The 15953-nt window shown below is 38.7% G+C and overlaps 1 protein-coding gene across 1 annotated transcript in view; it reads right to left on the reverse strand.

The window, feature by feature from the left end:
- The window catches only part of LOC134846761 (uncharacterized), an 85871-nt gene that overhangs the window by 29453 nt on the left and 40465 nt on the right, over positions 1–15953 (reverse strand). The window contains exons 4-5 of the mRNA XM_063864152.1: positions 13285–13493; positions 436–8035 (exon numbers count right to left, since the gene is read on the reverse strand). Coding sequence (XP_063720222.1) covers positions 436–8035; positions 13285–13493 — 7809 coding nt within the window. The remainder of the gene's footprint in view (positions 1–435; positions 8036–13284; positions 13494–15953) is intronic.

Raw genomic sequence — 15953 nt, forward strand, 5'->3', positions numbered from 1 at the left:
TTTGAAAAATTATGGGGGCTTAACGATTGTCAATTTGAGGCAATTAAAGCGCACTATATTTGGTGCTATTAACGCGTAAGCGGAGATTTCTCCGTCTTAGAATTCATTCCAAATCGAATTCAGGCATGCTATTTGGTGTATTGAATACTTCGCTATATGCGAAATATATCACTTTGACCTTTATATAGCGCGTGGGGGGATCCATAGACCTTAAAGGGCAGTCGGAACATTCAGGGCTCGCCCTGACACGATCAGTTTTGTTCTATTTATGCTAGTTTTTTTAATCATAACTCTTTTTATGGTGTCCAAGTTTAATTTAGTTTTCCGAGTTGACCTTTTGCCTGATATATATGTCGGGGATAATGAAACAAACACAGAATATTTTATCCTAGGCGGTCAGGTCAGTCCACGAGCGTAGAATATATCTTCACTGACCTGGTCTAACGACTTGCCTCTCTTCTTGCTCTTCGTGCTCCAACTCTCGTTCTTGCTCCTCGTCGAACAGATCCACAAACACTTCTCTCTCAGAACCCAATTCCTTGCATTTATCAACCAGATTGACTCTGAACTGTTCGCAGTTATCGCTTACATTCATTTCCTCATTACGATCCGAAACCACTTTCCACAAAGTTGTTTTTTCCCTGTACACTCCGTACATTTTTTTCAACTCGGTAACTTCGTTTTGGACCACATTCTCCGCAAAGCTCTTCAGTGATCGGCTGCTAGCACCCACATTGTATCGATCGTACACGCACAGTTTGTGCAGCTGGTCCGAGCCCTGATTAGCCCAGTGAACTAACCCGTCTTGGACTTGCTTGTGACTATTTTTGAATGCCCATGAAAGCACTTTGCCGACCTCTGATATATCGCTTGAGAAGTCTCGACTCTGAGACTGGATCTCGAGGTCCACTTCATAAGATGCGAAGAAAGAAAGACTATGTCCGCAACCCAGCAGCCGCATTCGCATACAAGCCTGGGATAACTTGTCCTTTGCCAGGCCTTTTCCGAGAGTAACTGCCGCTTTCGTCCCATTTGGGAATTGCAAGTCAGTTCCCCGAGTATGAACGTCGTCCAGGTATACAATGCAGGAGCCGAGTTTTTCTGCAAAAGGTGAGAGGTGAAACGGGGTATCGAACCCCTTTCTATCAACAACCATCATGTTGTCCTTGCCGTCGAAATAAATCGCCGCTTCAATTTCAACTTCCGACACTTTTGACATCCAAAGCTGAACAAAAGCTTTATTGTGCAGCATAATTAAAGCTCCGGGATCCAAAATTACTTTTGTTTTGTAATCACTTTGGTCCAGAATGAAATCCAAAATAACCTCGCCGCTTGCTCCATGACTAAGAGCGCGGTAAAATTGGTTCTCGGGTTTCAGCAAATTGTGTATTACGAGAGCGTTCGTTCCTTGAAGTGAGGGCAAATCCTGTTGTTGAATTGTGAGGGGCAACAGCAGTTGGGTTTCATTGGTGCCACTGAAACCAGTAATTAGGTTGCCGTTTTCACGACATAAGTCCCAGCCGGTCGCCGACAGTTTTTGAGGGAACTGTTTAGCCTCTTGCTGATAGACCATATTAACAAGCCAGTAGTCAACTACTAAAACATGTTTGTGAAACAGCTTATACAAAGCACGGAGCTGAATCTGGTCTGATAAGTTGATGCAGCTACAACTTCTCAGCTCTCGTGGAATGTAATCGGGGTGACAAAAATTGACCCACTTGTCATATATAGCTGTTGCCACACTCATTTCCACTGAAGTGAGTGTCCGAAGAACCTCTTCAAATCCATCTCTCGGGATGCCTTGATAGTAATAGGTCAGCTGTGTCAACGCCAACGCCACATCCGGGTGGCCAAAATCGGTTTTATCCGCCGCTACATCTTTCGCCCGGAAAGGAACAGCCATTTTGCGGTACTTTCCAACTCCGTAGTTCACTCGGTGTCTCAACGACAAACAGTGCTGCAGAATTTTCAAGCCAAAGAATCCTCGAAGCAGAAACACAACATGTGGAATTTCAGAATCGCCAAGGGTCACTCGCAAGTTTGCAGTCTGATTAAACTCCAGCTCCTCGGCGATTATGTAATTCTTGACGCATATTTTTTGATCCTCAGTCAGCGGTTTTAAATCGGCTTCCGTTTTGCATTCAAGAAAATCGTCGATAAGCATGTCGCTTATTTTCCAGAAGGACTCCGAATCTTTGTCGAGAAGACGGAAAACGTTGAATTGATGTTGAGTATCCCATTTATCTGATTCAATCATAACATGTTCTGAGCCGCACTTCTCGAAAATTAAACTTGCGTGTTTTTTCAATCTGCTGAAAATACTTTGAAGAACTACCCAGCGTTGGTTACTTCCATCCAGTGGAATTTGTGATCCCACCGTGTAAACCAACTGTCTTTTAACCGACAAAATGTCATCGCTTTCGTCTAGGATGTTTCGAATATTCTTTTCGTAAGTTTGCGAAAAAAATTGGTAGCTTTTTGCTTGTTCGCTGCTGCCGTTGATAAAAACTTCCAGTGCCTTGAGTTGCATGGACATCATTTGCTCAGGAGTACTGACCATGAATCCTCGTTGTTTTTTATGTTCGTGTAGACAAGTGGAAAGATGATTCATTTGCTCGCAACTCAGCTCAAGATCTCTGCAGAAAGGAAGTTTAAGAAGTCGCATATCGAGAACGCCCCCCATTTTGGCGCGCAAAGACTGAGAGTTAGTGGGGTAGAGCGAGCTCAAAATAACAACCTGTGGGCAAAGTCCCTTTTTGCGTGATATCGAAGCTACCAACATAGGCACTATTACGCTGGATTTGCCCTCACCCATGTTTAACTGCATAACTGCATTCTTATCATCTGGTGGATCGAACATCTGTTGTGCAATTTCAACTTGTGCAGGTCGTATCATGAAGTTTCCTTCGGCTTCGAGGATCAGCCATTCTGCGAACTCTTGAGGAACCCAGTTGGTGTGTCCCACGTTATTCAACTCACGTTGTAGATGTACGGATTTTCTGCTCTTCAGGTGTTGCAGACATCTTTGTAATCGTTGCTTCTCCGTCCACCTGACCACTAACGCGCCTAAGAGGTCCCTCCAATCATACTCGTTTGGAACTTGCGGAGGTCTTCTCCTTCGTAGCAAAAGCGGAACTAGTTCCAACGGTGATTCTCGAAACATAAGTCCGCATCTATGCAAAGCTGTTTCCACGCATTGATTTTCTCTCGGAATCAAAATCTTCATTAGGGCATTTTCTGTTTCGAGTAGTTTTTGACGCGCAACTTCTAACTTTTTTTCAAGCGTGCCCATATCTGGTTCAATTTGTTCGCTGTTCATTTTTCCGTCTTTGAAAGCCCTCCAACTTTCTTCTAAGCGGTTTTTGAAATCTTGACTAATGGCATCTTCAACCTCGAACCCTCCGATCATATCAACTATGTTTTCGTCTTCATTTTGGGAACATGCTTTGACAGTGTTCTGATTTTTGTGTACAAAGGGCAGAATAAGTTCATCGAAACTTTCGGGAATAACGTCCAAATCGAACTTTTGATCAAGATTGATGCGTTTTGCAAAGTTCACTTTCTGAGAAAAGCTAGCCTCAAATTTAGGGATTTTAGCTACTCTTATATTTGAACTATTGTTGACGATCGAATCTATAACAGCATCCACTTGTTTCAGAAATTCGAGCAATTTTTTGTTCTTATATCGCTTGTCAAACAAATCTGAAAGAGCTTCGATCGCCGATTGTTTGTTCAGGAGTTCATAATTTCCAGAAAACTGACATCTAGTGTCGGGCCAGGCATTCATTGCCAGTTGAGTTACTTGGTTTTCTTCTTTAGTTTTCGTTTGATCGAAATAGTTTTCCGCTTTTTGCTTCTCTCTGAGGTATCTTTCGGTTTTGGACTCTCTGTCATGATCACTGCAACTTCTGTCGAGCCAAGCATCGATAAACGCATCTCTATTCCTAAAAAAGCCACTAATGCTACTCATGATGTCGCTTCTTTCAACTCTAATTCGGGGCAGGTCCTGGTAGTACGGATAAGCAGGAGGATCAAGTGCTTGAAACATGTCGAAATGTTGTGAGATCAAGAAAAATGACGCCAAGTACGCGAAGTCGATCAAGTTTTCGTATACCAGAAAAGAAGTCATCGCAAACAGCAGGTATCTGGTTGTATCGCCTTGACGGGCTAGTTCATAGAGGTCAAGCAAGCACTTGTCCTTAACCTCCAGTTGTTTCCAGTCACTTAAGGATCTGTTGTTCATCAAATCTGATGTTCTAAGGCCCCCCATACTTGTTAAACTCGTTGCCCATTCGCTTAGCGAGTAATTGTAATTATATAAGGGCTCTGAATTTCGAAGACGCAATATCGAAGATATCGTTCGAACTTTGTCAATAACTTCTTCGTCTTTTAGAATGATTTCTGTATTATACAAAAGGTTGGATGAATCTGCTACATTGACTTTTGAGTTCTTCACATTCAGTGGGTAAACTTTGTCCTGGATGTTCTGGATTGCTCTTTTTGCTAGAACAGAGGAATTTTGGCGATTTTCTGAAAAATTGGACTGTGTTCGGTATGCTTTTTCTTGATCATGATACATGTACGATAGTTTGTTACTGTGAGCCCGTAAATTCTCACATTGGGACCTTAGCGACTCCAGGGTACAAATGGAATATGGCGGAATTTGAGGGTATTGCTCAATTTCCGCGTACGGTCCATGTTTTTTGTTAGAGATATATTCTCTTATGCAACAACATTTTTCTAGAACACTCAAGATTTGTTCTGATCTCGTATCCAGCGGTGTGCATGAATAGCTTCGACCCTTGCTCAGAATTTTCATTCCCAATTCGAAACCTGTCAGTTTTGTAAAGGGGTCAGGCAGGGGGTAAGATGTTTTCACATGAAACATGGCAAGGTAGAGATTCGCTACATCGCTAGATGGCGGCAAAAGTTGTTTGAAATTTTCATCCACGTTGTAAGCGAAAAAAGATGGATCATGGAACGAACTTTTGTTGACCTCAATTCGCACATGCTCGGAAGAGAGCGATTCAGCGATTTTGCCATGGGGGATTATTACTTTCTTGTCTGATCCAGACTCAAGAACAATTCCGCTCTTAAAGCCAATTAAAGTTCCCAGATAGCCAGATTTGGCTATTTTGAAGCCAGGATACTGAAATGCATTAATCTGAGAGTAGTCGTCGGAGATCGAAAATGAAAGACGGTGCCTCGGGAGTGAAATAGACAACGTGTTTTTTTCAGGGTGCAAAAATACGTGCACATGATCAGGTATTTCAACTCGGTCAAAAAGCAAACTTTGCAGGTTACGGAAAATTTGGCTAGCGATGCCTATCATTAGGGAATCATCGTCATTATCAATCAATTCCCATGAATATGTTTTATCTAAAATTTGATATGACGAGAGTTTATTTTCGAATACATTCGGACTCCAAAACTCAATAGATTTTGACTCAATTTCTTGATTTTCTACATAGTATTCCAACCAGTGACCAAATTGACACAATTCATGGGGCAAATGATTTCGCAGAAGGCTGGCAGGCAGATAATGCAGCCTTTTCGTGGAAGTCTTTTTGGTTACCAGGAGTGTTTTACTGTCGACCATCATGAACTGGTAGCAAGCGCCATAGATCTTATTCATAGTCACAAAGCTACCTGGGCAATCACCAGGACCTACGGTCAAGTTTGCAGATCCAAAAATACGTTGGTAACATGAGTGTGAGGTTATGTTCCGTGGGAGACGCTCAACAGGATCGTTATTCATGAGAAAGGCTCCAGTTAGAATGTTAATGCACAAATGGTCTCCGTGATTCAGATCTTTTTTCATCCAAGGATCCCCATGAGGGGCTGGCGCCCATCTTGATTCAACGCCATTTGGTTTTTTCAGGCTAGGATATTGCCTAGATACGAAACTTTGAATGGTTTCTAAATCAACTTCAAGCAATGATTTCAGCTTCTTTTCTACTCGTAGTCCTACCGACCAACTTTTTTGCACAAGATTCCTGATAAAAGGCCATTCTCTAGCTGTCATGTTGTTCATCAAAAAGTTGTCAGAGACATTGTTTTGAGCTATAAACCAGCTTATAGCGTAATCTGAACGATTGAGGATCGCTTCTAAATTTTCGGCACTCACGTGTAACGTACTGGCTATGGTAAGACTGATTTGGACTAGTTTCAATTTAAGTTCGGGCTCGTCAACGCCAATGATTTGCAGCGATTCAATTTTTTGTTTCACTTTGCTGCTCCAGTTCAAGCCAATCTTTCGACAACGAGACAGAAAGAACGAAATTTCACATTTATTTTCCGAGAACTCAAGCAAACGACAGCCAAACAAAACTAAACATAGAAGAGATAAATTTTTATCCCAGTTGTCCTGGATAGCATCCAGTTGAACATCAAGAACTTTCAAGGCATCAGACACAAAATCTTCGTCTAAAAAATCTCGATGCTGATTCCGAGCTCTTTTCTCTTGATCATCTTCTGAGTAGCCACACGGATTACTCATTTCACTTTCTGATTCCTTCAGGTTTCCATTTTTCTTTTCGTCTGAAATCTGACCTCCAGTTTCCCAAAGAATCTGGCAAACAAGCGACACCACATCTTCGTGATGCCAAGAGAGAGCGTTGTTTTTAAAAGCTGCAATGAGGTTCCGAATTTGAATTCGGCTACCTGCCCGACAACATCCAAAAACACGAAATTCTTTGAGTGAGAGTTCGGACGGACAGTCGCTCTGCCTGCAAATCACTTCATTATCGCTGTGCAAATTGCTATCAATTGTCCATTGAAGGCACCTGTACATACCAACTGCAACCATTGTGATCTTTTTACGAAGATCTTCTAAGAACGTCGGGTTGTTTCTGTAGTCGGAAAAACTGTTCTCGCCCGAAAGCGGAGTAATCCTGTTCGAGCTAAAAGAGCGGACACAGCCCAATCTTAAGGGGTCTTTGTGTTCAATTATGAAGTTTTCGCCCGATGGCGAATTCTTCGGGTGCATGGGATTTCGTTTGTAGTTGAACTCGGATGAACTCATTAAGGTCATCTGGTCAGACAGAGATCCAAGGTAACTGGGACTTTTATAAATTCGGAGATCTCTGTGTTCAGACCAAACATCTCGCTTTCCACTACGTTCATTCGCAATCCAGAAATTCAAAACCTCTGTTTTGAAGAAATGAATCGCTGATCGCAAAACACGAACTTCGTTTGGACAATTGAGATCAAAGACAACGGCGTGTTGGCCTTCAATTTTGGACGGAAACGGTTCACGGTATAGAGAAACACTGATATTCTCAGCCCTTGAGATTAAGGCGCATTTATTGCACCTATCACTGTGTTTTTCTGTCGAATAGTATGTTCCTGTTATGTATTCACAGACTTTACGGCTAGCCTGATCCTTCAAGTCAAGGTAACCCGCATACTCAGATGCGACTTCCCGTTTTTTACGTTTTTTTGAGGTTTCAACGATTTTAAGAATTCTTTGGCGCTTATTTTTCATATCTTCATTAGAACAAGCGTAACGCACATCTAGAGAATTAGGGTCGGTCGGGTCACCCATCAATATAACGGGGATTTGACCTTTGAACCTTGAAGTCAAGTAGCTCTCAACATGGCGCAACTGATCAAGTTGTTCTCGTAAAGGCAACAGAAAGTGATTCACAATCGACACATCCATATCCAGGCCGTGATCTAGAATCATTGGATTTATGTGGCCCGCTTTTTTGTCTAGAATCACGAGGAACGAATAACAAGTAAGCAGCATCACGCTGTACATTTCAGGGTTTCCTTCGTACATTTGAGACGCCAACTTGAAATAGTCTTTGAAACAGGCGAACGTTTCCTTCATTGATGATGGGATGTCTTCCGCAATGTTTTGGCAATGAGTCCTTGCCCATAGTTCGTTATCAAACAGAGCCTGAACTGTGCGAAAATCCAGAAACTTCACTTCTGAAGTCAGATAGGGCGCTACACTTTTTAAAGTGTTATTTGGATTTCGGTTTATCTTTTGATCCAACGCATCTGGGTTGTACAGTCGCCCGGTCTGTCCCTGCAACACCACAAAAATGATAACATATCTAGAATATGTGCTTGGGCGGGGTTTTTATAATTGCAGGCTGTTAGATCGTTAGTACCAATTACGAACGTCAGATTGAAATTTGAGTTTTTACCAAAAATTCTTGCAAAAAAAATGAAAACTAGACGAACGAGCATTGCCGGTTGCAGTGCAGAAGTAGCACATAAAATTCCAACCACGTTCATACAATAACTACAAAAAAATATATTTGTCCTTTTTTCAAATTAGTGTCGCATACCGATGACTATTTGCGGTACCTAATTTTGCCTGGAAAACAAAATATAATTAAAAACAATCGAAGACAAAGTTTTCTCCTTATTTTCAATGGTCGGATCAATAATTGATTAGATTTTAAGCTGTTCAAGCAGTATACCTGGACATTGATTTGATAAATAGAAAGTCACAAAATTGGGCAACAAGATCATTATTTAAAATATAAATACTGTTTATGAAATTTCTTTAAATTTTTTCGAAATTTGATGAAGTCTACCGCAACTCTCTTAAAAAATTCTCGGCAACTGTCAGATAACTTTTTAAGATTTATTTTGCTCTGATCAGTGCAAATATGGGTAGGAGCTTTTGTCTCCGAGTGTTTTAGATTTTTTCGTTTTCTACGCAAAACCAGGTACCACAAATAGTCATCAGCATATGCCGAACGATAATCATTTTGTTTTTTAGTCAAAATTTGAGCGAGTTGGTGTTATACTGCAAAAAAAAATAGCTCTGCAAAAGTTAATTCACTCTCAGAAAAAGGTTTACACAGCTTCGATCAGCATTTATTTTGCAATAAAGTGCTTTGGAAAATTCTTAAAAGTTTTCTAAATTTTCGCAGATTAATTTTATTTTTTTGTTCCATTTTTCGTTTTTTTGAGATACAATTAGCCAAACGTGGTCGCAACTTTTTCTGCTATTTGCACAGTAACCGGCTAGTCTTGGTTTGAGCTGGTTTTGAAAGATTGTAATTACTTAACCGAACCCATAACTAGAAATTTTACCAAAAATAACTCGACACAGCTTTGTTTTGAATTAAATTCAAACGAGAGTAGCTAGTTGCAGTGCAAGAAGCACAGAATGTTCCGACCTATGTTCATTGTGTCAAGTTTTTGCGCTTGATGTGATAACAGAAACTAGAAGAAAGCTTAGATTGTAGGTAATTGTCATATACATTCTTTTCTGATTGATATTTTGTCCTTGCTCTCAAGCTGCTATGTTATTATTTAGCGTTACAGGCTATCAGTGTTTATTATTGTTTTAAAATGTGGGCGGTTAGGCGAATGTTCATTGTGTCGTGTTTTTGTGCTTGACAGGAACTAGACGAAAGCTTAGGTTGCTAGTAGTTGTCATATACATTCATTTCTGTCTAATATTCTGTCCTGTATGTTGTTCCTGTATGTGCTGCTATGTTATTATTTAGCGCTAAAGACTATCAGCGGTTAGGCATATCTTGCACTGAGGGATGCTTAGCAATACATATTCCTCTAGATTCTATCTCATCGATCGGAGCAAGTCAGAGCATGATTGGATCAACTTATTCTCTCTCTATTCTGCTCAGTTGTTTTACAGCTCGGTTAAACAATTCTATCGCTGGTAGAATTAGTTATCAATGTTTACATAGCTGAGTAAATATAAGTTTGAGCTCCAGTTTTTTGTTAAGCTGAATTACACAATTAATTATTTCAAAATGGCTTATATCAAATGCATGACGTCAGACAGGGAATTCACAGTGATTTATTACAATCATTCACGTTTGTCTCCAAAAAATGAAAACCAAAACAAAAAAAAACAAAGTAATTCGAAAAATTAGAAAAGTTTTAGGAAACTTTCCAAACCATTTTTTTTACCAGTGAAGCGCCGATTGAAGCTTCATAAACTAGTTTTCTAAAAATTAAATTAATTTTTTGTAGGCCGAAATATATATTTTTTTGAATTAATTATAACTCCTACTTGCTCAAAGTTTGACTTAGCAGCAAAATCCTTAAAGCGGGAAGATTTTTTGTAAAATGGTTCGATTCACGACTAAAAGGGCTTGAGAATAAAAGTCATTCGACATATTTTAGTGACTACTTATGGAACCTCATTTTGCATGAAAAACAGAAAATCTAAAATTTACTCGGAGAAAAAGTTTCTTCCCACTTTCAAAGGTCGTAACAACAGGCGCAGTCTTTTAATATGCATTAAGTATATGAAAAAATCCAATTTTTTAAAGGAATTTAAAAAAATAGCTACAGAAAATTACTTATTCGATTTAAATTAACAATTTTTCCAAAAGAATGATCACTTAAATGCCTTGATTAAATTTACTTTCATTTTTATGAACCCAAAATCATTTAACCTTGTTAACTTTATTTTTATCCGTGATTTCTGGTAAAAAAAAATAACGAGAAATGGATTTTGTGTAGGTTCAAATTATCATCCTGTTGAAGTCCGAAACTGAAAAACTAGTTTCGTCGCTCTTACAACTTTCTCGGATGACCTATTTATATTATTGAGGTGCATTAAAAGTTAAGCATATGCTGTTCTCTGTCAAAAATAATAATTTCCTGTACAAATTGTGGTATTTTCGTTTTTGGGAAAATGAAAGTTTTGTCGTTCTTTACGTTGCAATTGTTGTTCCGAATTTCGATACGAAAGTACCGGAATATTTGTGCTCGGGGTGAGTTTTTTTTTCTTCAGACAAATTTCGACTTTTTAACTAGCCATTTTTGACGGAATTTTTTTATATCATTCAAAAGGTATTGTTGTCCTGAGCTTAAATTTGAAAAGATATTTCACCTGTGATCATTTTTCGTGAAGTTATGAGGGTTTAAAGATTGCCATTTTGGCCATTTTGACCAATTTGGGACAATTAACGCGCGATATAATTCGCGCTATTAACGCGTAAGCGGAGATTTAATCCGTATTATAAATCGTTCCAAATTGGTTGAACGAAGCTTATTTGCCTTAATTGATTTGTTACAAGGAACGAAATCTCTCTTTTTGTACTTTATATGGCGTGTGGGGGGATGATTTTCATAAAAAATTTCAAACTTTAGAAAAAAAATTTCGTTTCATTTTATTTCATTTAATTTTTTTATGTTACTACTGCTGCTCCATAAACCTTAAAGGCAGTCGGAACATTCAGGGCTTTGCCCTGATACGAGCAGTCTTGTTTTTTTTTCTGATGCTACAGATCTGACTTTCGAAAGAAGTGATGGAAAACTTGCGTCCTATATAGCTTCTTGCTTTCATTTATTAACTTTTATTGTTCCGACTTTCGAAGAAAACGGAAGATTTATGCTCCGTGCGGTTTTTTTATTCAGTCAATTTTCACCGATCGAAATTATCATTTTCCACAAAATTTTTTATACCCCATTGAAAATATCGACTTCCTGAGTTCAAATGAAAAAAGATTTTGCTATGTTCTGGACTAATTATGCGCGCTTTGAAGAATTTATTCAAAATGCTGAGAGCGTAACGTGAATTATTCATGCGCGGCGATTTATCCCGCACAATAAATTTGTTCGAAATTGAATTTACGCTAGCTAATTGGTCGTATTACTTTCGTATGACACAAAATTTTACACTTTGATATTGTCCAAAATGTATAGGTTTTCAATATTTTCTTTCCCCAAAAACGATTCGATATGAATTAAGGGATAATCGGAACATTCAGGGCTTTGCACTGATATACGAGCAGTCTTGTTTTAAACTAAAACTGTCGTGTTGAGTTACATAGAAAAATTTCTGTGCATTTGGATTTTGCGAATATACAAATAAAAGTAATCTACTTCTGTTGACCCTGGAAACTTTACAGCTTAGTGTCGTCCAATTTGCTATTTGTTCCAAGGCTCAAACTATCGGTGTGCAATAAAATCTAACAATATTTATAGCTTTGTCAAAATTGTACACAACTTTCAATTGCTCATATCAGAACGAATATCTCGGAAATAGTTTTTGATACAATCTGCCCCTTACGCTACACTAATTACAAAGCAATGTAAAAAGAGTCCAGCAAGGAATTAAAAACCCAAACATATTGGCTCAAGTCAATGTAGGACGATGAACCTGATTAATCACTGCTTGTGCTTTGATAGAACAAAAAATATTGTCCCAAGTTTGAAATATTGAGTTTATTGTCCCAAGTTAGCCAAACAGGCCGTTTGCAAAACATTATTTCTTTACCAAAACTAGTCAAAGGTGAAATATATATTTTTTTGAATTTGAGCTCAAGATGTCAATATCTTTCAAATAGTATAGAAAACTCGGCTCAAAACTGACTAGTTCAGAAATCTTCTGAAAAAAACACACCGAGCGCAAGTATTCCATCGTTTTTTCCAAATTCTATTTTTTTTGTTGATCGTTATTTACAACATTTTTCAATTTTCTATGTTACCTGTTCTCCGGGGACCGACCTTTTACCAGACCGACCTTTTACCAGTAAAGTTATAACATGGACCTTTTACCAGACTCGATAAACAAATTTGATTGACAGATGTATTCACGCCGTTTAGTCTGATTAAAGACATTGATTTCAGGGTTTCTCAACGAAGTTTTGTTTGTTCTAACCGCCTCCTTTTCAAACCTTCCACTAAATTTAATTTATAATAATTGAGTTATTGCATTCTGGTCTGGTAAAAAGTCGGTCTGTTAAAGGACCTAGCCTCCTGTTCACCTTTATAAAACACTATTTTTGAGCTCTGCTCGATCTTGTTTTCCTCCATCAAACTTGCATCAACTTGCTTCGAGTTACGGGGGTTTGAAAATGGTCAATTTGGGACAAACTTATAGCGCGAACTCTCCTATTTTCTATTAGGCGCCGGCGGCAAATTATTCCCCGTTACAAGCAATCTTAAATTCCATATTAAATTAAATGCGGTGTTGTTAGAAAAACGTAATTTGGCGTAGCTCCCTCCAATCTCCTAAGTTTTTTTAAACGCTTCAGGCTCCCAAATTTTTATTGCCTCCAGTATTTGCCAACTGATTCTCTGCCACCTCTGAAGGGTTTCTTTTAGGCATTCAAATTTTATGTTTTATTTCAAATTCACCTGAAAATCCATTTTCTGAAGAAAAAAAAACATACATTGTGGTACAGGAAACTCTGCGAAGTATGTTTTCCGAGAATTGGATAGAAATGGTTGGTATGAAAAAAAAATTGGCTTGATTCTTTATTCCTGAAGGTTGTTAAATACACATTTTGGACGATTAAGACTTGTTTTTATCGACATGCAAGATTGGATACTGACCTGCCTCGTGTGATGAGCAGTTTTTACAGTTTGGTAGAAGTTCTCGACTTCGGGCAAACTCAAGCATGTCTGAGCTCTCACTTCTCCGGGTGTAAGCCCGGCCAGATACTCATGAATGGCTCCATTGTCCTTACTCTCACGATCCCTATTTTGAATTTCCTCCCACTGAGAATCAAGTTTGAACCGAATTTTCTTTAGAATTGATGCTCCTGTAACATTCAGATAGAGATTATGAAAACGGACTAAAATGATTATGGGGCCAATGTGAAAACTTGGATTGACTCAAATTTTAACCACGTTACTTAGAATAGTTCGAAATGTATACAATTGTTGCCGCTGTGGTTTAAAAACCGAGAAAAAGATATTTCAGTCTCGCTATGTCTTTTAGTCTCAAAAACTGAAAAAAGGAAACAAACTTTTCTCGACGCCGGTACCAAAATGTTTGCATTTTGTTCTCATATCCGAATCAAGACCAGTAAGTAAACGTGATTTACTTTATTTGATACTACACTTGACTTTGACTACATACGAGCTTACTGTGATGTCATCACTTGCACCTTGTCCCGACCACCTTGCCCGAAGTGAATATAAGAAATTGTTGACTAACTGGTGTTTTTTTGTAATTAGTGCCTTATATTCACTTCATGGATTGGTCGGGATAAGTGCAAGTGCACCTTGTCCCGACCACCTTGCCCCGAAGTGAATATAAGAAATTGTTGACTAACTGGTGTTTCTTTTCAGTAGTACCTTATATTCACTTCATGGATTGGTCGGGATAAAGTGCAAGTGCACCTTGTCCCGACCACCTTGCCCCGAAGTGAATATAAGAAACTGTTGACTAACTGGTGTTTCTTTTCAGTAGTGCCTTATATTCACTTCATGGATTGGTCGGGATAAAGTGCAAGTGCACCTTGTCCCGACCACCTTGCCCCGAAGTGAATATAAGAAATTGTTGACTAACTGGTGTTTCTTTTCAGTAGTGCCTTATATTCACTTCATGGATTGGTCGGGATAAAGTGCAAGTGCACCTTGTCCCGACCACCTTGCCCCGAAGTGAATATAAGAAATTGTTGACTAACTGGTGTTTCTTTTCAGTAGTACCTTATATTCACTTCATGGATTGGTCGGGATAAAGTGCAAGTGCACCTTGTCCCGACCACCTTGCCCCGAAGTGAATATAAGAAACTGTTGACTAACTGGTGTTTCTTTTCAGTAGTACCTTATATTCACTTCATGGATTGGTCGGGATAAAGTGCAAGTGCACCTTGTCCCGACCACCTTGCCCCGAAGTGAATATAAGAAATTGTTGACTAACTGGTGTTTCTTTTCAGTAGTGCCTTATATTCACTTCATGGATTGGTCGGGATAAAGTGCAAGTGCACCTTGTCCCGACCACCTTGCCCCGAAGTGAATATAAGAAACTGTTGACTAACTGGTGTTTTTTGTCAGTAGTGCCTTATATTCACTTCATGGATTGGTCGGAATAAAATGCAAGTAGCTGATCTTAAATATCACGATACGATTGAGTAAAAATATCTTCTCTTCCATATCTTAAATAGAAAAAAACCGCTTACAATAACAGAAAAAAAGGAAAGTAGAAAAAAGAAAGAACTTATTTATCAAACAGGGCTAACAAAATATGGAAATAAGTTTAAAAATAAATTATAAAATTAATTAGGGGAAATTGAAAGCTCATGATGGAAAGGACAGACAAAGGGCACGCAATTGCCCCTTGGACATCTTTATTTACATTATACGATAAAATGATTATTTTAAGGCAGTCGTTCGAACAAATCGTCCCCGATGATCCTTTATATAAGGGAGAGTGTCCTATGACCCACTTTATAGCAATGGGCGTTAGGGCTATGCTATTGACAAATTTTGAATAAAACACCGCAGACTGTAATAATTTTTGCCATAATTAAACATTTGAAACCAGCTGGGCCTGAAACTCTCATGTAATAAGCCCTGATAACGAGTTGTAATAGGGACCTGATAACGAGTTTAATTAACTTTCTTGAACTTGACGATTCAACGGTTATTGCATCTTCTAAGTGAGACGTGTGCCTAGTGTCTCCGTATCACCTATGGGACAGGATGGACGCTTCCGGACAGAGGATACCCAACTGAACCAATGCAGCAGTAATCGGTGGACAAATTCGAGATGTTTTTTTTTAGCAAACTGAGATCCAAAAACAAGAATGTTAAAAGGAAATACAGAACATATTCGAAAAAATAAATACATTGAATGGCGTGTTTCGCAATATCCAAATTGCCTATCAAAAAGTAAAAAAATTGTTAGCATATACTATTTAAATTTCGTACATGAGCTCCTTACAGCAATTCTTGATTTCGATAATTCATGCCTTCTTCATTTTTCCGAGCCGGGAAAATTGTCAACTCCAAGGTCCATTGTTTTCTTTGATTATTGCGCATCAATTAGATAATATATACTCTTGTCTGGATATTCACTTCAAAAACTCTACCCTTACGGAAGCTATTCATTTCAATCATTACCTTCTGACTTTGTGAACGTTGCAGTTTTATATTTCTTCGAAAGTAACGGGCAAGAAAGATAAGCTGTGGATAAATCACTCATTTTTTAATTTGAATTTTGACTACTCTGCAATGTTCAAACCCCCTCTTTGTCTTCTAGTTTCAGCCCCGAA

The sequence above is a fragment of the Symsagittifera roscoffensis genome, chromosome 5 (genome assembly GCF_963678635.1).
Source record: "Symsagittifera roscoffensis chromosome 5, txSymRosc1.1, whole genome shotgun sequence".
NCBI classification, from domain to species: Eukaryota; Metazoa; Xenacoelomorpha; order Acoela; family Convolutidae; genus Symsagittifera; species Symsagittifera roscoffensis.